This window comes from Gobius niger (assembly GCF_951799975.1).
Source record: "Gobius niger genome assembly, chromosome: 12".
Taxonomy (NCBI): Eukaryota; Metazoa; Chordata; class Actinopteri; order Gobiiformes; family Gobiidae; genus Gobius; species Gobius niger.
Genome location: NC_136863.1, coordinates 6,554,979 through 6,577,124, shown reverse-complemented (window position 1 = coordinate 6,577,124; position 22,146 = coordinate 6,554,979). Strand labels below are relative to the sequence as shown.

General features: G+C 42.2%; 1 protein-coding gene across 1 annotated transcript in view; it reads right to left on the bottom strand.

Moving 5' to 3' along the window:
- The window catches only part of plxnb2b (plexin b2b), a 307,007-nt gene that overhangs the window by 160,114 nt on the left and 124,747 nt on the right, over positions 1-22,146 (bottom strand). Inside the window, exon 3 of the mRNA XM_079567075.1 lies at positions 687-1,807. Coding sequence (XP_079423201.1) covers positions 687-1,805 — 1,119 coding nt within the window. The 5' untranslated portion in view covers positions 1,806-1,807. The remainder of the gene's footprint in view (positions 1-686; positions 1,808-22,146) is intronic.

Below are 22,146 nucleotides of genomic sequence, written 5' to 3'. Positions count from 1 at the left end.
CCTCACTTCCTAGTTATCCAGAGTGTTGCTGATTTCTGAAGATATTTTTTTTTGTAATTCATGCAGTTCTTATATTGGAAGAGTTTTTTTGGTGCTAGGCTAGTGCTAGCGCATTTCTATGGTATCTGCTAGCCTGCATTAAAAGCAGTCTGACCCGCTCAACAGTGCACCTGAGGCAAATCACTTATTACGCCAGACTAACCATATAAATGTTTGTGTTGATAGAATATTTTTTGGAATATAACTGACCTTGCATCACATGAATGATCGCATTTTGAGGGACTATTTTCTAGCAGATCACTCCGCCGTCACGTAGCTTATACAACCACGAAGCTGATGCTGCTCAAATATAAGTTATTTTAAATTATTCTATGGACACAGACATTTTTATGGTTAGTTTGGCGTTATAAGTGATTTGCCTCAGGTGCACTGTGGAGCGGGTCAGACTGTTTTTAATGCAGGCTAGCTGATACCATAGAAATGCACTAGCCTAGCACTACAAAACTTAAAATATAAGAACTGCATGAATTACAAAAAAAAATATCTCCAGAAACCAGCAACAGTCTGGATAACTAGGAAATGAGGCCCTATGTCAAAAATCCTGAAATATCCCTTTAACAACAACATCAGGCAAGGATCATATGGCTCACAAAAGATGGAAGAAAAGTAAATCACATTCCACTTACAACGATGCTTGACTTGCACAGCTCTTCCGGTTTGGAGGAGGAGTAGGGGATGTACACGGCTGGATTCGTCAAGATCTTCCCAGCGTCGATGTAGCAAGCGCTGATAATATTCCCCAGCTTCTCGTTGATGGCGTCCAGCGGGAACATACACAGCGCCGATTCAGTCGGGTTGTCGTCCGTGCTGGCGACCACGAACAAAACCTTGCGCCAGGACACCACGTTGCCGTACAATCCCGACTCCGACATGCTCCGCGCCAGCTCCTTCCCGGGATTGGCCACGTACGCCGCGCGGACCTTGTTGTACCGATTGCCTTCGCTGCAGTTCAGCTGCAGCTCCGTGTGCGAGTAGTAGTGGGGGTCGTTCTCGCAAAGCCTCGAGACGTACGTCAGGTTCTTGTTATCCGTCCCGTCGCGGGTGCGCGAGAAGAGGAAATAAATGAAGCCGTCTTCCTTGAAGGCGTGCCGGAAGTCGTGCAGGTACTTGGGCACGAAAGGCTGGGTCTGGACCGCCGACGCTTCGATGATGCTCTCGAACACCACCCACTCGCGGAAGTCCTGCAAGAGCCGAGTGCTGATCAGTTTGGTGCTATCCTGGGTTCCGTAGCCCTTCCCCACCAGGAATACAGGAAACGTGTGGTCCTCTTTCATGAAGATGGACATGACTCCCACCACGTTGACGTTTTCTTCAATACTAGCAACGTAAGTCCTCTCTCCTTTGATGTCGCTGTAGTAAAGCTGCTGATCCACGTTGGACAGGTTGAGAAGAGAGCATATGCCCTTATATCGACTCCCGCAAACAATCAGCGACCCGTTTAAGGGATGGACCAGGAGAAGTTTGTTGTGGTTGTCCATGGGTTTGGTGTCCTGGCAGGCAGAGGCGGGAGGGGTGCACGTCCGGGTGTCCTCCTTGGGGCCCGTCTCGGTCCTGGCCTCCCGAAGGAGAGACGGGTTGAGCTGGTAGATGTTGTTGACAGCTCCCACGTAGATGCGTCCCGTCTGATTGTCCTGGAGCACATTGTTGATGAGGGTCTCCGAGCTGAAGGTCAGATACTGGTCGTCCTGAGCGAGTGAGAGCGAGCAGAAGACAATGGAGAGGAGGAGGGACAGCCAGCTTTCCATTTCTGCAAAAGACACAACGGGGGAAAAAAGAATTAGTGATAGGATTTATGAATCCTTGGTGTTCAATTCAAAAGAGCCATTTGAAGCCAGAGAGGAAAGTAATATCATTTGAGACCTCGTTTAGTGAGAGGCACATCTTTTGATTAAAATGACAGTGTGGGAACATATTTTATCTTTTGAAATCTGTGTCGTATAAATAAAACTTAAGGCTACAATCACGGAAAAAGAACTGCTTTGCCGAGGGAACAAATCTCTTTCATATTTGAGATCCGCAGTTCAAAAGAGTCTATTTGGTCATGAATGTCACAGCACTTCAAAAAAGAGTTTGAACAAGTACATGAGAGTGATTATAGTGTATATACTGTGCTAATACTAATTGAGTAGCACTTGTCTCACAATGTTTTTCTAAGCCCTAATGTGTCATGCTTCCAATCCAACTTTCTTTATATAGCACTTTAAAAGCAACCAAAGTGCTATACACAAAGTCTATACAAAATAACAGAAACAGACATAACAGCCATAACATCAACTCTCAGCCAGATTTGAACGCCAAAGAGAAAAAGTGAGTTTTCAGCAAAGATTTAAAAACAAGAAGTGGATTGGCTTGTCTGATATACAGAGGAGGCTCATTCCACAATCTCGGAGCAGCCACTGAAAAGGCACGACCTCCTCTCAGCTTCCTTAGCTTGATCTGCAGATCAGTGAGCGAGAGGGGACGCAGGGCACAATCAAATCACACAGGTACTGAGGGGGCAGACCATGAAGACATTTAAGAGCAAATAAAATCATTTTGAAATGAATTCAGAGGTGCACTGGGAGCCAATGAAGGGATTGGAGAATGGTAGATACAGTATATGGTCAAATTCCCCTCCTAGAACCGCCACCTTAATGTGGTGGAGGGGTTTGAGCACCCGAATGATCCTGGGGGCTATGTTGTCGGGGGCTTCGTGCCCCGGTAGGGTCTCCCATGGCAAACAGGTCCTAGGTGACGGGTCAGACGAAGAGCGGTTCAGAAGCCCCTTATGAGGGACTAACAGGCCCAGTTAGAACCATGAGGCCGTCCTTCTGTGGACCCACCACCTGCAGGAGGAGCCAAAGGGGCTGGTGCAATGTGATATGGGCAGCTCAAACAGCTGCCCCCACGACCCGGAAACAGAGAAGTGGAAGAAAGTGGATGGATGGATGGATGGTCAAATTTACATGATCCAGTTATGAAATTTGAAACCAAGTGAAGTCTTGGAAAGTTGAGATCTGTGTACAATGCATTACAGGGGTCTAAGTGAGTTGTGATAAAAGCATGGATTCAAATTTCAGAAACAGAAAGCAGAGTGAGAGAGTCAGTAATCAATCTAAACCATCAAGCGCTCAACTTACATGTGCTGTGACTTATGCCATTGTTTATCGTACTCCTATTTCACAATAACATTTGTTTGATAGTCACAGTCACTTTTTTCCCCTGAGTGTGTTTACAAGGACTCGGGTTTCCCGGTTATTATCTGGAGTTTTTAATATTCCGGTTTTGTCTTTGATCATATACATCAAAGTTTCCCGATTATAAAACCCCCAAAATAGATCTTTGTCAGTTTTGAGAAACCCGGATTTTCTGGCAGGGATTTTCCGTCAGTAACTGGGATTTAACAGCATGTATACACTATTTTCTGGTTTTAAGAGACTTCCCTTTTCGTGTGCATGCACTGTTCATAGTAAACAAATGTGGCGGCGGCATGTCCGAAGAACTCCTGTTTCTGGAGACTGTGTTTGTTATTTTAAACAGGAAAGAACTAAAAGTAGTGAATATCTAAGAATGAAAGAAGCATCGTAATGTGGATTTATGTACATTACGATGCCGGCTTGTCTGTATCAAGCCGGCTGGTTTTCCTCCGGACGCAGAGAGGAGTCAACCATAACACACCATTTCCTCCACTATCTATCTGTGAACTCCATCAGCTCGACGTTCTCACACCAGCCCCCTTCAAAACCTTGTCCCAGTGCTCCCTTTGCGTCGGTGGCTCAGACAGACCCAGGAAAGGTAAAGGTAATGACTTATCCACAATCTGCCATTGCCGTCGTTTGCCGTAGAGAACAAAAAAACAAGTCCCGCAATAAGCCACACACTTATGCTTTTAATATTTTCACCGTATTGTGCTTAAAAATGTAATGTATGTGCCTGCGCGGACAGAGCTTAAATACGAAAAGCTGGGTTTCTTTGAGTTTCCCGATTTCTCTATCCATCCATCCATCCATCCATCCATCCATCCATCCATCCATTTTCTTCCTCTTTATCCGGGGCCCGGTCTTGCCCAGACTTCCCGATCCACACACACCTCCTCCAGCTGTTCTGTGGGGACCCCGAGGCGACACCAGGCCAGCTCGGAGACATAGTCCCACCAGCGTGCCCCGGGCCTTCCACGAGGCGACCAGGAGGCCTCTGGAACAGATGCCCTAGCCACTTCAGCTGGCTCCTTTCGACGTGAAGGAGCAGCGACTCTACTCCGAGCTCCTCTCGGGTAACTGAGCTCCTCATCCCATCTCGAAGGGTGCGCCCAGCCACCCTGCGAAGGAAACTCATTTCGGCCACTTGTATTTGTGATCTTGTCCTTTTGGTCATTACCCAAATCTCATGACCATAGGTGAGGGTGGGAACGTAGACCGATCGGCAAATCGAGAGCTTTGCCCCGCGACTCAGCTCCCTCTTCACCACGACAGACCGATACAGCGACCGCATCACTGCCGACGCCGCACCGATCCGTCTATCGATCTCACGCACCATCCATCTCTCACTCCTGAACAAGACTATCGGAGACATCTCCCATACTTGAACTCCTCCACTTGAGGCAAGGACTCCCCACCGACCTGTACATCCATAACCGGAATATGGCTAATAACCAGGAATATCGAGCCCTTGTAAACACAGTCCTTTTCATTCTTGAACCAGGTCCCCAGAAGGCAAAGGAAATGTAGCAGAGGTGGCCACTCCAACACCAAATATTTGAATGGTCTCTTCCTCATTATTACAATCAAGGTTTTATTGATAATGACAAGACGACATATTTTAATCAATCAACCAATAAAGTCCCTCTGAGACTGGAAATGTTTTTACTAGGGGAGATCTAAGCCCAGAAAGGGATCCTATGAATCATGTTCTTGGGAACAATTGGACAACCTAGAGGAAACCTACAAAACCAGATGAAAAACATGCAAAAGAGTCCTTGCTCATGGATTGAAAAGTAATTGAAAGTAATTGGCGAGCGAAGCGGACGGTGAAGATGAGGTTACGTTGAGGAGGCATATGTTTCACAGAGAATAAGGTATTGAAGAAAGACGACGTTAATAACCCTGTATTAAATGTAAATAAATGCACATAAATGACGGCGTAATGCGACTCCAGCCGCGTTGCATTCCGTGTGAGGCAAATGAAGACACATATTTAGGTTAATAGGATTACAGCATAAAAGACAGCTATGAGCCATCAGCAGCTGTTACACTGCCTGGCCCAGTTCTGCGAAGACTGCGCCGCTTTGCATTTAATGGCTTAATAACGCGGAGCAGGGGATCTCAAAATGTGGTGCAGGTACTTCAATTTATACTCCTCAAGCCCTGATTGAACTTAAGGCGAGATGCTGCAGGTGAATAGGGAAACTTTTGAAATGTGGAGATATCACTTTGAAACTTTTGCTCTAGACTACTGGAAACTTAATGAGAAAAACATGTACTGCAAGTTTTCCGTCACTTTATGTTTTTGTATAAAAATAAGGATGTTCATAACAAAACATGTCCAAAATTTCCCATATTTTGGCCGACAAAATCTGAATAATAGATTGAGGTTTGGTTTGTTTAGTTTTTTTGGATGTCTAGTTTAATTGGAAAAAAAATTGCCTTCTTTTTTAAATTCAAAACCCACTGAATCCGGTTTGGAATTAGATATTAAAAAACCCTTAAGAATAAAAAAGTCCAAGGCTGGAAAGTTTGAAGTCTTTAGGTGTTACTTCCAGCAGATATTGTTGCACCAGTGTGAGAAAAATGCATTTTGGGTAAATGAAATCACAATTTCCCAAATAAATCTATAGAGAAACATTGAATCAGCTCAATAATTAAACATGTTAGGGTGAAGACAAAATTAAACATGTCAATTTTCTATGTCGATAAAAAGGGGCACTATATTGTGAGGCGTAATAACTTTGACGATATTACTGCGCAGATGTCGAAGTACTCAGGTGTTACTACGCCTCACTATAGTGCCCCTTTTTATCCGCTTAGAAAATCGACATGTTTAATTTTGTGTAACTTGGAACTGTATTTTAGGGGAAACGTGGAACAGCTTGGCTTCTGGAGCTATAGATACAGACGGCATCTCGTCATAGAAGGGGGCGTGGCTTCGCCGAGGGGGGAAAATAGAATCTTTCGAGAAGCACAATTTTCCACTCTTTTTAGCCATTTTCTGGTGGAATATGAACTTATTTATCACACATACATAAAGTCAAGTGTAAATCGGGCCCATGTGGATATTTTCTCACAGTAGATTGTTCAGAAGAAGTGAAAAAACGGCACTTGTAGCTAGCGCTAGCTAACCGTTAGCTAACCGTCAGCATTAGCCCAATGCTAATATGACGCATCCGGTTAGCATTCTCTTTTATTTATGTATTTATGGGCTGTTGAACCTCTTTGCTCCTCTCCATGACTTTGTATCTTTATTTAGTGGAAAACTATGTTCATAATTCAGCATTTGTAAAGCAGTTTTTGAATAATTAAAGAAACTAAGCTTTGTCAACTTTACATCTCATTTGATTTAGACTTGGTTCTGGTTTGATTAAAAAATAGTTTCTTACCTAACCTAATGGTGTAAGAAACTATTAAAAAATTGGGAGCTTTCACTGCTGTGCGGACACTTAACTTTCAATCACGTAGTCCTGGTTTGACCCATTAAACTAGAGTTTACGCCCGTTTAGCCAATGTTTTAGTCCAGTCTTTCATTAGTTTAGTCCTGGCTTGGTTAACAGATGGTTACTTTGTGAGAAAAGTTTGCGAATCACTTTAGAAGATAATCACGCTGAGAACATAATAAAGCCATTTCACACACTGAACTTGGATTTGCTCCTGATTCATTAACACTTTTGCTTTTCTTTTTTTTTTTTATTCCTTCCTCGGCGGCTGCACAAACAATGTTCAGAGGAAATTGGGAGCGGTTTAGTCTTGAGGAAGAATGATCACACATCTGTTCCATTTTTCATTTAATTGACTTGATATCAGAAAATTATTATTGGCAGGAAAGGAGCAGAAACGCGCTGGGTTTAAAAATAAAACAAAAAGAGAAAATTCAGGCTTTGATTAGTGGGTCTCAAAACGCGGCATCGGTGCATTGGCGTATATGCGGGCTGTTTCCGGTTTAGCTCTAGTTTGGTCGTATAGTTCAAGTCCAAAGTGTATATATTTTGGGTTAGACCTGGTTAGTCTTTGTTTAGTCTTGATTTACAAACTGCTAAGACTTAGTGTAGTCTTATATGTTATGTCATAAAATGGCAAACAGCCAAATAATTTACAATTTAGTTGTTACAGCTAATAAGTCTATTGTGGTAACCATGGTAACCGGCAAAAAAAGAATTTTCGGTTTGCTTTATGGTTAATCTCTCTGTAATGGCTGGACCCATAGAAATAAAAAGAAGGAGAAGCGGCGTTTGATCCTCGCAGTTAGCAAGTAGGCTAGTCCAGGAGACTTTTCAGAGTCCGTTAGCCTGCTCAATGTATTTTTCCTATAGCCGCTAGCATTAGCCGCCAAACATCGACGATCCAGGTGTTTTCAGACCACATTTAGGTGAGGTCAAAGCCAAGTAACAAATCAATCAAACTAGTGTTGAGATTTTACAAATTGGCATCTAAAGGTGTCCTGAGCTAAATGCTAATTTCCCCCCCATTTAAAACCAAATAACTGCGAACAGTAAATATATTGTCAATATATATGTATTTGTTGTATTTAATTAAAGTGCATCAACATAAATAAAATTGCAAGGCAAACCCTTTCTCTAACTGAAAAGCCACAGTGTGAGACGCAAGTTGGTCATTTTATACTCACTACTGCCACCTCAGGTCTTATGCATAACTGCAGCCTCTATATAAAGCTCGTGCATGACGGTAATTCGGACCCAAAGTAACACCTTTTTGAGTGACAGTGCAGGATTTTTAGAGGCAGTTGTGGTGAACAGGTCTGAGCTCATTCTACACATTAGGACACAGCTGGAACATGTAGGAAAATACTTAATTTTAACCTTTTTAAACCGTATTCCCTTTAAACATCCAAATTATTTATACTGTATTTGGATTGAGCTAATAAAACAACCAAAAATCCGTAGGTGGGTTCTGTTCTGCAGAACCCTATTCCTATGAGCAGGGAGCTAAAATATATATATATATTATTTTTCTATTCTAAAAAATTTTTTTGGGAAAATATGAATCGATTTGACCTACCAACTCGATTTTTTCCCCAGCCCTAACTTATCCTCATGAAACAAAAACGGTTTCAAACTCCAACGACTTCTCTCTCAGCACAAATGAACTAAGGTCAAATGAGTGTCTCATAGAGGTGTCCAAAAGTGGAGACAATATTCAGAATTATGCCCTTGATGTCGGTCAAATAAAAGGACGTTCAGCCGTTAGATGAATGTTGCAGGTTTGTGAATCCAATCACTTCTAAATAATGATCAAGTTCAACATTGGCAGGTTTTCAATTTTGGAGATTTCTTCCCAAAACTGTGTCTCTACCAATGAGTTGCATGAGGCCCCAGCTCCACCTGAAAATATGATATGACAATCTAGAATATCACGAGGGCAACCTATTTCAAAAAAATTATTTATACTCTTTGAACAGGAAGTTTCATTTAGTCATACAGTAGTTCAGTGATTTCCAAAGTGTGGTCCGGGGCCGCCTTAGAGGCACTGCAGGGGGACCTAAAGTATTGCGCTTCACATGTGGGTGAAGTGTCTAACCCAAAGAACAGTCTGCATCTGTTTAAATCTTTATGTTTAGTCATATTCCAGCCCACATTTATCTTCAACACTGCTCCGTCACTGCTTTATGATATTTCCCATCTCACCACGTTTTAGTACTTAGTGGAAAACCTTTAAAAAAGCACTACGCTACACCTGTTTCTGTGTAAACTTTCAATATGGCGGCTGCCCTTCACTCCCCTTTAATTAACGCCGTAAAACTTAACCACATCATTTCGGCCCTGACTAAGCACAGACAGGTTTTTTATTGGCTCATTTCGGGTTTTAATGGAAAAATATTTAAAAGGGTGCGGTCTGAAAAGGGCAGGGTACGTTTACGCAGGCAAACGAGGAGGAAGGAGCGGAGAGTGAGATCGCCAAATTGAGTCGGCGGACACTTAAATTTGAATAGGATTAACAACCCCTGTGGGCAAAAGTCTAATCAGCTGCCTCCCAGGTTACACCGAGGGAAAGCAGATTGGCATGAATATAATACGAGTGATTTGAAGGGGCAAAACCGGAGTGCATGTTCTCCCCCACTGTGGCCGAGTGGTTAGCCTGTCTCCTATACCTGTCAGTGTGAAGGTTCTGGGCTGTGTCTGAATGTCCATTTTGCCATTTTGCCATTTTGCAGTGGTGTCCGAACAACTGGAGAGAAAAAGTAGTCCATTCTAAAGTGTCTAAATAGACCACAATGCACTGGGAGAGTCATGGGAGAACAGTGTGTGAAGTTTGTGCTTCACAGCTAGAAGGTCCCGGGTTCGATTCCCACCTGGACGGGGCCTTTCTGTGTGGAGTTTGCATGTTCTCCCTGTGTCTGCGTAGGCTTCCTCTTGGTTCTCTGGTTTCCCCTACCACTAAAAACATGTATAACAGGTGACTCCTGGTCCAGGTGATTCTGACCATCAGCCTGGCCCTACATCAGGAGATGGGTTGCCCCAGCGGCGTGGAAGGATGGGTCAAATGCAGAGGACACATTTCCATATGGGGACAATAAAGTATATAAACAAACAAACAAACAAACACATATCAATAGCTTGTACAATATTACAGTAACTTACTGTAATTCACATAAAATTCAAGATTCAACGTTTCATAAGATTTTATTGTTATATCATATTAATTTTTGTTTCTCTCAAGTCCTTGGTGTGGGGCAGGGGGTGGTGGGTGAGGGGTGGGAGCACAGGGAGGGCGGGGAAGGGAGGGATTTCAGCTTCCTGACAGCCTTGTGCATAGAAGTGTTCTTCAGTCGACTGGACCTGGCCCGTGGATGTCGCAGTCCAGGTGCCTAGTTATACTGTTACAGTATGTTACTGTAGTATATTATATCACTACTGTAGGAAGACTTAACAGTGTTATCGTAATATTAATACGCAGCACCACTGGTGTTATTGGCAGTACAGTAACTTACTGGAACGTACTGTAAAATCTACTACTGTAAACAGTGCAGACTTCATTTTCACAACAATGTTCATTTTGTTAAACCAGCAAACCCAGGCTGATTAAACAAATATGCACAGCACGAGGAAGTACTTAACATGTTTCAACCACCACGTCTTCATCAGGGCCTAATATGGTCATTTGGTTTTTGTCAAGATTTAGTCAACTCAAACAACAAACAAACTCTTTTTAGCCTAAGTCTAATTTCAGTCAAAGTAAATTCCATGTAAATGTAAATTTTAAACTTCACATTCACATAATTATATTCAAACATATTTAATGACCTTGCACAGCTTCATGGAGCTTCGCCCACATCATATGAGGCTTTTTTAAACAGATGCTTTTAGTTCCTTTTTCATTATTTGCTTGTTATTATTTATCATTGAATATAATACCTGGCGATTTGGGTCATAGCTTTAGTTTCATTAACCACTATAAATTTGTTTTTTGTCTCTATACTGTCTCTATACTACTATGATCATAATAACACTGGTCTTGACAACAGGACTGGATGAAAATAGTCAGAAACAATACTTTTATCTGCTGTTGTGCTGTGGCTTTTGAATAAACCACACAAATAAGACGTTATGTTGTTTAGCTTTAGCTGCTAAACGAGGCTGTAATAATCCAGGCCGTGTTTAAACAAATGTATTTTTACTGCTACTATCACCTGGAAAAAGCATCTGTAGCCTCTTCCATTTTTTAAGAAGTGCCTTGAAGCCTTTTTCCCCGAGAGCGACCTATATACAATAAGCTAAACACCCCAAGTTAGGTTATTGAAGTCAAGTGACAGCATTTCAATTACAGAGACACATGGCGTGGCAGCGCTGAATGGCAGCTACAACCGTGTGTCAGCTCTTAGGTCGACCACAATAACTCACTTTTATGTTTGTGCTTTTAAAGAAGCGAACCCAAAGTTGCAAATGCAGCAAATTCCCGGAGCAATATGTTGACGGCATAAGAAAAAAAAAAAAAAGCCACATACGGGCCGCTGTGACAAAGGATATGCAAAATGTTCAGAGAGAGAGAGAGAAAATGGAGGCCTAAAATTGTATTCCAGAATTTGAAGGAATCTCTAGTTGAGTAAGTTTAATAAGAGCGCCATGAAGAGGCAAAATAGGATCAAATATAACAGGCAAGGATTTCTATAGAAGGCGTGAACGACTAAATCCAAGAAAAATCAATTTAAGACCAAAGATGTGGATGTTTGAATGCTCTGGTTCTGATGAATGGTTTGGGGGAAATGTCAGGATACAGCAAAAAAAAAAAAAAAGGCCTTCATATTGGGTCATATATTACACATTTTCTATTGGGAGAAGTGACCAAAGGAAAAGTCATTATTTTCAATTATCAGGTTTTGGGGCCAGTTTCCTCTCTCATCGTACACCTATAATCTTTCACATTGCTCTACTGGATACTTTTGTACATCCATGCTGTGCTTCTGTGAGGTTCAGTGGATTTCCAGTGTCCATACAAGCCATAAAGGACCCAGTTTTGTTTTTAAAGTACACATACAGCTAGCATATGAGCTAAAGACATTTGAGACCTACAAATGTCTTCTTCTGAAACACTGAAGAGGCACCGAGAGCCCCCCACACCTGCAGCACAGTGGAGAAAACACAAGAGGCGCTAAAGGAAACAAAAAAGGGACAAACCAGGAGGTATCCGGGCAGGACTCACAGCTAAGCCACACAAGTCTTCTATTTCTACTGTTGCTCTGGCTAATGTACGTTCACTGGATTGTATTCGACTTTTGTGGGGCGGAGGGAGCTGCGCAGGAAGATGAGGAAGGGGGAGCTGACTAGTGCGGGACACCACGCTCTGAAACGGGGATAAACCCAGGAGGCGCTGCCTGTATATATTATTGCACTAATTCGGGCGGATGGAGCGTGAGATCGACAGACGGATCGGTGCGGCGTCAGCAGTGATGCGCTCGCTGTATCGGGCTGTTCAGGGAGCTGAGTCGGGGGCAAAGCTCTCGATTTACCGATCGATCTACGTTCCCACCCTCACCTATGGTCATGAGATTTGGGTAATGACCGAAAGGACAAGATCGCGAATACAAGCAGCCGAAATGAGTTTCCTTCGCAGGGTGGCTGGGTACACCCTTCAAGATCGGGTGAGGAGCTCAGTTACCCGGGAGGAGCTCGGAGTAGAGTCGAAAGGAGCCAGCTGATGAGGTGATGAGGTGACCGAAATAACTGTAATTTTAAGAATCAGATTCAAGAAAATGAAGTGTTTTACACTTTAGAAAAAGTCCCAAGGGCTACTGGACATGCCCCAAAGGGCCCCTGGGTGCCCGCGGGCACCACGTTGGTGACCCCTGTCCTATTGGGACAAGGCCTCGTGAAAGACCCAGGCACGCTGGAGGAGGTGTTCGTGGATTGGGAAGCCTGGGCATCTGTGCTGAGACTGCTGCCTCCGACCCGGCCCCGGATAAAGCGGAAGAAAATGGATGAATGGATGGATCGATGCACTAATTCAACAATTCTGCATAGAAATATATAGGAAAAATATATAGGAAGTTGTAAATTCAGAGGCCATTTTCTCAAAATGGATTGTTCTTGCTTGCTGCAAATTTCCACTTCAGCAGCACCACCGGACACCAAATCATCCATCTTCAGTTACATCTTTTGAAAGATTTTTCAATGTCTAATTCCTGATTAATTTTTGAGCTTAGAACCCTAACAAACGAGGTGAAATTTGTTTTTGTTTTTACATATTTTTCTCATAATAACTACCTCATTCAAAAGCTTAACAAGATATCCGAAATCCCCTCAGAGCAAATCTTTGTCCCTAATATAAAAGAAAATGGCATTTCTCATCCAATTTCCCCCGTATGTTCTTTGTACAAAGTAAATCAGGAAGACAAGGCCTTCCCTTTCCAAACATGACTGGTCTCTGTTTCAGTTGCTTCATACAATTAAACAGAAGTAGTTACTTAAACTTCTTTTCAAACATTATTTTGGACAAACACAACTCTTTGTAAAGTGCAAATTAGGAGCATATTGTCCAGCGCGGTCCACTTTAAAAGCCTTTTGATTAAACATTTGCCTAAATTACACATCTGAAGAAGTGACGGACAGCATGAATGCGCTATAATTAGCACGGTCGAGCTAATCCCCATTCAGCTCTTTCATTCAAGAGTCTCTGGATAATGCACAGACCACACGGAGATCTCACAAAAGGTGGATTAGACCCGTGTTTTGTGACTCAAATGACTTCCCTCCTCTTCTAAGCCAAAATTCAGATGAACATTTTTAAAGACAAAGGACGACAGGAAAAGTCTGAAACTCTATTGGTGCACATTATATCGTCAACAAGTCCCCGTGTGTTGGGTCGATAAAAGAAAATAAGAAAAGGGAAGCGTTCCATTGTAAGTTTTTTATTATTAATTCATCTAAAATATATCAAGCCGCATTCTCCGAGGGATCAGCTGCTAAACTAAGGGTTTTGGCAAAATATTTGAGGGGGATCAGATTCAATAAATGTAAGAAGGACCAGTGAGTTAATAAGAGCTTCTGTGTTACAAGTTCACATGTTTAATTCAAGGTAATTCAGGACATTTCGAACAAATGGACATGATCTTCAGCAGCATTTTTTTTTCTTTTCCTTTTTTGAGTCCCAATATCTCCCATGACGTTACTGAGTGGGTCAGATTTCTTCAAAGGGAGACAGAGTCTGCTCTTGCCCTCCTCCTTTTACCAGACTAATCCTGAACATTTGAATTTAAACTGGTTCAAAGCAGGAAAAGCCAGGCGTCTGGAGAGGACGACACAGGTGGGCTCCGGCTTCCTTCAGCGAGACTGTCTAACGCACATCCTGTGTGAAACAAGCAAACGCATCCAAACAACAAGTACAAAAGCAGATTTTCCAACGGTTTCAGAGAGCTCTGGCGTCACTGCAGCTGGATTTATGCATAAGAACCTGCATCAACTCAGAAATCAACAGCTGTTCGTTCCCTCTGATATTGGCAAAATGAATATCTCAATATTTGTGTGACTTTCTCGATAACAACGATGAAGCAATATTTTGGAAATATGCAAAAAGATGCTGGAAAACAATTTAATATGCTCAAAAATGTTTTTTTTCCCCAATTTTACCCAATTTTGTGGGTTTTGTGGGTTTTTCCCAAGAAATTTCCCGTTTAGTCTTTCCCTAAATTTTTCTCACTTTTTTCCCAATTTTCCCTCACTGTTTCAATCTATTTTTTCTCACTTTTCCCAATTTTTCCTCAATTTTCCCGCCTATTTTTCCCTAAGTTCTCTCAATTTTTCCTCACTTTTTCCCAATTTTCCCTCAATTTTCTCTAAATTTTTCTCACTTTTTTCCCCAATTTTCCCCCACTGTTTCAGTCTTTTTTTCCCTCTCTTTTCCCAATGTTCTCTCAATTTTTCCCAACTTTCCCTCACTGTTTCAGTCTATTTTTTTTTCACTTTTCCCCCAATTTTCTCTCAATTTTTCTCACTTTTCCCCCCCAATTTTCTCTCACTGTTTCAGTCTTTTTTCCCCTCACTTCTCTCAATTTTCCCTCACGTTTTCCCCAACTTTCCCTCACAGTTTCAGTCTATCTTTCCTCACTTTTCCCTCAATTTCCCCATTACTTTTTTTCTCACTTTCCCCCCAATTTTCTCTCAATTTTCCCCCCTATTTTTTCCCTTTGTTTTATCACTTTTCCCCCTATTTTTTCCTCATATTCCCCCTACATTTTTTTTTTTACATTTTTTGACATTGGAAATAAACTCAATATTGTAAATTTGCATATCTTCCAAACAGCAAATTCTATATTATTATTGCCCACCTCTATCTCTGATATAAACCAAAAACTGGCCAAAAAAAAAAAAAAATCCCACATGCTGCACTAAATATTGACTAAACCAGGACTTAACCAGACCTAACCAAGTTCATATGGTTTGGACACATTCAAAGAGTGAAAACATGGGTAGAAAGATGCTGAGATTAAAGCTGCCAGGCAGGCCAGAGGAAAACAAAAGAGTAAACTGATATGTAGTGAAATGTGGCTTGTCGCTGCAGCTAACTCTTCCGCACAGGGTTCAGTCCCTCCTCAGAGACTTGTCAACAGTCTGCACAGCTTCAAATATGAATGACATCAAACTATTTAAACTCAGAGGCAGCACAACGGCACCTCGTCGTGAGGCTCTCAAATCTCAATGGCAGGTGATCGGAGACGCTTCCTGACTGCTGCCCTGGAGGGTCTGCAATCTGTGGACATCAACAATTTAGTGAAATCAATCATTTCAGTCTAATTGAATAAAGTCCCCAAATGCACATTTCAAACTCTCAGCTTCAAGGATTTCAAGCAAACTAAGCAACAAGAAATATGTAGATAACTTTATATAGAATAGTCCCACATGGTTAAGGAATGTGTCTTATTGTTGTAAGGTGGGAGTGTGATTTACTACTGTGCCACTGATAAGTAATGCAAAAAGCTGTATGAATGTTTGGACGGCAGCATAAGTATTTGTTGAATTTATAGTCTAGGTGAGAGCACTAACCTCTCACAAGTATCAACCCGAATATTTGATGAAATGCACTTCAAAATGAAAGCAGGCTTGTGGTTTCTGGCCACTTCTGTATAGCTACTGCTGCCCTGGGGCTGAATGAAATGTGGCTGGGAACGCGTGCCAACATCCTCTCCGGTGGAAGAAGAAAGTTTATTTTTATCGCACATTTCACAGATAAAATCATGGTGCATCGAAACAAGACCAGACACAAATATGTTACAAATCAAGCATTCGGAATCTGCTCGACTAAAAGCTTGTGTCTTTGCATCAGTGGGCGAACGCTCTACAATCTGAGCCACTGAAGAAGCTAGTGCTGGTGCATCGATCCCGACTCCGGAGAGAGCAGGCCATAGACTGTAGAAAATAATGGACGTCTTATGCTCACTCCTCCCCGTTTACCAGAATGACCACGGCCGTGGGGCAATTCATGGCGGATTTACAGGCTCCCCCTCCCCAGCTCTGACGAAGCATGTTCCTAAAAAGGGCATACGGGCGGGATTTTCACCGTAGACTCGGCCCTTGCGTGACGTGTAGCTCGCGCTGCTCCAATGCTAACAGTCCGAGCCTCATTAAATACGAGATTTCAAAAAATCATATTACGAAAACCAGCCTGGTTTCATATATTGTTATTAACCCAGCGTTATCTCAGGAGGAAGATCTAGCCTAGTCTAGCGTTGAAACAATTGAAACCAGGCTTTAAAGTAGTTTTTAACGTGTCTAAAGTCCAATGCTTTTCAATGGGGGCCTAGCGGCGATATGGAGGTACTACAGCAACGGCGGAGCAATGGCGGCCACCACGTTTGTGGTCAAAAAGCAGGGCAGCCAGCGGCCATTGGAGCAGGCTATAGATACAGACGTCCTCTCTGGAATCGCCCATATATGGTCATGTTTGAAGCAGTTGAGAGGGAAAACAAAGAGGAGAAAAATCAAACTTTCTATGACTACTTCAAAACGACTTTAAAGAGACTAGATGTAAGTTGGTCATTTTGTGATCACTACTTCCACCTCAGGTCTTAAGCGGAACTTCAGCTTCTATATTAAGCTCGGGCATTCGGGTCATTCGAAGTAATTTTAGAGGCAGTTGTGATGAACAGGTCTGAGCTCATTCTACACAAGGACATGGCTGGAACATGTAGGGGGAGGAAAATACGTATAGTCCCTTTACAAATGCTGAATTATGAGTAGTTTCCTACTGAATAAAGATACAAAGACATGGGGAGGAGCAAAACAGTTCAACAGCCCATAAACACATAAATAACGTTGAATGCTAACATGCTTCAGGCTAACTCTAGCTATGACTGTGTTTTTTTGCTTCTACTGATCAATCAGAAATGAAAACATCCATATGGAACCGATTACGACTTGACTTCATTTGTGTGTCATAAATACGTTTCCCAAAACATACTTCCTTCCCCCTCGTCGACGCCACGCCCCTTTGTATGACATGTTGCCGTCTGTCAATCAATCAAACTTTATTTATAAAGCGCTTTTCAAACCGAAAGGTATCACAAAGTGCCTTACAGATTACAACATTTAAAACAATACGCCTGGCACAACCTCCCATATATATTATATATTAGGACTAAATAAATAGATGTCAGATAAAAGCTAAGCTAAAAAGGTGGGTCTTGAGCCTGCTCTTAAAAACTGTATCTATCATGTATCATGTATCTATCATTGGGTAAGACAGTGGTACTTTGATATGAAGCGAGCTACAGGATAAAAGTAAATGGCTATTTATGCAGTCAAACCATCTCTGTCTGAAGTAAAGCCAAAACTTTGGCTCTCAGGCACTGTATGTTTCCACTTGCATATCAGTGTGACGCACAACAGAGGGCATTTATCCCTCTACATGTGGAGGCAGAGATTTGAATGGTTAGAAGAGCACTATGGTCACCCACTACATTCACACAGGCTAGTTGGGTGAGCCCAATGACACGATGTCAGTATGCTGGGCAGAGCTGGGATGGAAACGGAAACAGAAGAAGCACCAAAAGAATAAAAATGGTTCCCATAATCAGATAAGAACAACAGATTCCACATATTAGTGAATCCAAGCCCAACTTTACTGCCTTCAAGGGGAAAGCAGCTGAACTTCTATACCAAAGAGAAATCATTTGATGCATCATTTATCGACATATGAGAGATATTCTGCAGCACCAGTTTATCTCGCGGCGAAGGTATGAAGAAAAAAAAAAAAACCCGCTTTAACTCTGCAGGCTGAGGCATCAGAAGCTGCGCACCTCTTTGTTTGCCCTGCACACTCCAACACACTCCTTTTGTCGACGACTACAGCCCTATATTTTTCACACTCCCGCCGGCGCAGGGACTTGTGCGGGCAGGAAAAGACGCTCTCAGCAGAGGAAAATGAAAGATAATTGAAAAATGGCAGGTGTGCACATGCAGGAGGAGAATGGGGGGGGGGGCGGGGCGGGCGGCGGTTTGAAGCGCTGACAGGCTAATCCTCATCGCGGACACAGCCGGACTCCCTCCCCTTGTCCGCTGTGATGCCCGTGATATTGGGGCAAAATGGAGCCCACAGCAAACCGATGCAAAGTGTAGTCGGTGTTTAGACACAACATGAAGGAGGGGGTGGATGTGCTTGTCAAAAGAGTATGTCGTAGTGTAAGTAAACACGCATTGTTTATACTGTAGTTGTATAGTCGCTGATACGGATTACCGGTCCGATGCCACGGCGTGTGAAAAAATACGGCTCATTATGCACGACAAACAATGTGCAGCGAATTACGCGGCTCAATGTTCTGCTTCCACTCTAAAGATAAAATCAAGGCATCTGTGGGTCCTCTTTCACAAAAACACAATATGGTGTCGGATAGGTTTTTAGCTCAAGCGCTCTCTGATACCTGAAGATGTTCTTTTTCATTTTTGCATTTTGGCAAACACAAGTGAGACAAAGCGATTACATAATTAGACGGCGAAATACTCAATAAAGTGCAAGGACAAAAATAAAGTACAAATTCTGGCTGAAAGGGAAACGGAAGAAGAAAACTTCAGTGGTACCGAACTCGAAATAACCATAATTGTTAAAGGCACACTACTGTTGTCGGAAATACAAAACGCTCATAATGACCAGCTAGACCCAAAAAAAAAATCTGTTTTGAAGTGGATAATGATTTTTGAGTCACGATTATTGTGAGAAAAAATATTGCGATTTTACGGATATTCACGACTATGGAAATTAAAGCAGCACTAAGTAACTTGTTCACCTTAATAAATCCTTTTCGTAGTCCCTCTGAGGGTAATACAAGTGTTAAAGGGATGACTGGGGGGTCTCTGGACAGAAAACCACACTTGCAGCTTTCCCTGCTCTGACCCGGAGCCACCAATACACACTAATGGCATCACGAAGAAGAAGCTAACAGGCTAACAGGCAAAGCTAACTGCGGGCTAGCGCCACTTAAACATTATTTACAGCCAAGCTTGAGTTAAAAAAAAAAATCTCCATTGTCTTAATGGATGTACAATATCCCTCTCTCCCTTTGTCCTTCTTGTCAGTGTAGTATTTACTCTCACGGACAATTAATGAGTAAAAAAACGCAACATGCTACGACACCTGCAGTGACGCTTATGGCCTCTAGGGGCATGAGTTACTTAGTTTTCAATTGACCGTGGGTCCCACAATTCTAACCCACCGTGACGTTCTCTTACCACAATAATTGTAAAACCAGTTAACCTTGACATCTCTAATAATGAGTGTCTAACCTATTTAAACTATGACCATTTAGATTTTAACTATTTTTGGTATCGACACGGCATTGCCAAATAATAAAGCCGCGAAGCAACTCGTACCAAGTCACATTTATAGACAGACTTTCTCTTTGTGCACCAAATGATTGAATTCTGAACATGTAATCTGGGTTTACTTAAGTAGTATGGGAAGCACACAGCGACTGCATGCTCAGCTTTCTTAATAAATATTGTTAGTAAAATTGGACGCTTTAAATTTGCTCAGGCTGGAGGGGTGTGGGAGTCCCCTTTTTCGAGTGTCCAGCTGGTGGAAGGGAGATAGCAGGGGGCATTCAAACCGGTAGACGGGCACAAAAAAAAACGAGCCATCAGTCCGAGCGAGAGGAGAGGAACAAGCTAAATGGGTACAAAGAGAGGGGGGGGGGGGGTGTTATGGTCATATATCACGCAGACAAACGTCCACAGGAGGCAGGACACGTGTCGACGAGCGCCAAAACTGGAGAAGTGGAGCAAGAAGCAGCAGAGACGGGCTCAGCGGGTCACGGGGCGGAGGTAAAGAGGGTTAGAATATTCAGGGCAGAGCAGCGGGACGGGGATAGTGTGGAGCGGCTCAAAGTTTTCATAACAAGGAACATGAGAGTAGGTGCATTTGGGTTTAAAGTATGAAAAGGTTTACACTGAATTGAGTCTAGGCAAGGAATAAAGCAGGTTTGTGGGACGAGGACTTTTAACCAAAACTATACCATAGCCGGAACTAATCTAGAACACAAATAAGTTCACATGAGAATCAAGACACAATCACAGAGCTAAACTAGAGTTGTTGGCAAAGAGTCTGTGTTGATTAACTTTATAGCACAGCATGTTCAAGTTTTCACAGTGGATTTCCTTCACGTGCGCCTGTTTCCCCCGACCAAGAACAATAGGCTCATCCGCAAACTAGATGCTCCTGATATGGACAAGAAGTCAACATGTGGAGAAGGCGCCTCACATTTTCTGTCATTGAAGGGAGGTTACATTACTTTTTTTTCCAGGAGGAACAATATTAAGATTAAAGAAAATCTCAAAATGTCTGCCTTTAGCAAGAACGGGCCTGCATCTCCTTATAGACCTCACAGGTATGGAGAGGTTGAAGCCAAACATATTCGTTTTCTCCTTTTTATGGATGATAATAATCCCCTCCTACATTCCCGGCATCCCATATCCTCACACACAAACACACACACAATCTTGTACTGCTATCTGAGTGAGGACACGCATAGACATAATGTATAACACAGACCCTAGCCCTGAACTCTAAGCCCCTAACCTTAATCCTAACCCTAATCTAAACCCAACAGTGTTCATTTTGACAACATATTTTAATTTAGTTTTAGTCTTTTGACGAAAATGTAGTTCAATTTTAGTCGAGATTTAGTCAGAAAAACATCTTCAGCTTCAATCTAGTTTTAGTCGACTAAAACTGCAAGTACATTTAGTCAACTAAATTGAAGACAAATTTAGTCCACAAATTTAGTCCACTAAAATATTTGGTCATTTTAGTCTCGTGAAAAACTTTAAATTTAGTTTTAGTCAGCAAATATATCACTGACTAAAATTAAGACTAAACATTTTAGTAGACGAAAATAACACTGAAACCCAATTCTAACCCTAACCCTAAAACCACATCTTGACCCTCAAACAGGCCATCAAAGAAGTGAGGACCACCCAAAATGTCCTCACTTTTCAAAAATGTCCTCACTCTGTTGGTTTAAAACTCAAACTGGTCCTCACAATGTTGTAAATACAAGAACACACACACACACACACACCGTCACCAACAGATATTCCATGTACAGTGATGTTACCACAATATACAATATGTCAAAAGAGCACTTTTTAAAGATCCTCCATCATCTTCCATATAAGCAATGTCCGTATAACAATGAAGCCAGCGAGTGAATGACACATCATTACTTTTCCACCTTTTTGGCTGCTGTGAGGCCTGCAAGCCAGATTATACATGATCTAGCCTCATACGTAGGTTATCATTCAGAAGGTGTATAGCGGGCTCCATTGATAAAGTAAACTCTGTTAGTGTACTGAGGCAGCTCACTACTTTACCCCAGAGCTCCTATTAGGTTTTAAGCGGAACTCCACCTAACTCCGCCCACATTCGCCGTCCAAAAAGTGGAACACGGCATGAACACAGAAAGTTGTCATGCAGCAAACATCTCCATGGTGTTTGGCTGAATGCACTAGTTTTGTTGATTTGTTTTGAATAAAAATGGCCAAAATTGGACAGGGAATAGTAGTCAATTGGAGAAATAAAGCTTGTTTTTTAGTGTTTCGCATCTTCTGCCAGGTGTTTTATCTCGATAACTTATTGCCAGATTAGCATTTTTGTGTCAAGCATTCATCAATAGGAGCGTGTTTTTTTTGAAGCAACATAGCACCTGCCAAAAGTTTGCAAACACTTTTTATGTGTTGGCATTTCTTTTATTTACAACACTATTAAATTTGCGCGAGTCTCATTGAAGACATTATGAATGAACACATGCGATTATGTAGGAAACAAATAGCTTTATTCTTGGTGTTTTCTCAATGAGCTTCATGAGGTCGTCACCTGAAATGGTTTCCAACAGACTGTGAAGTAAAAACCATCTCTGGTGACTACATCGTGAAGCCCATTGAGAAAATGTCTAAAGTTTGCA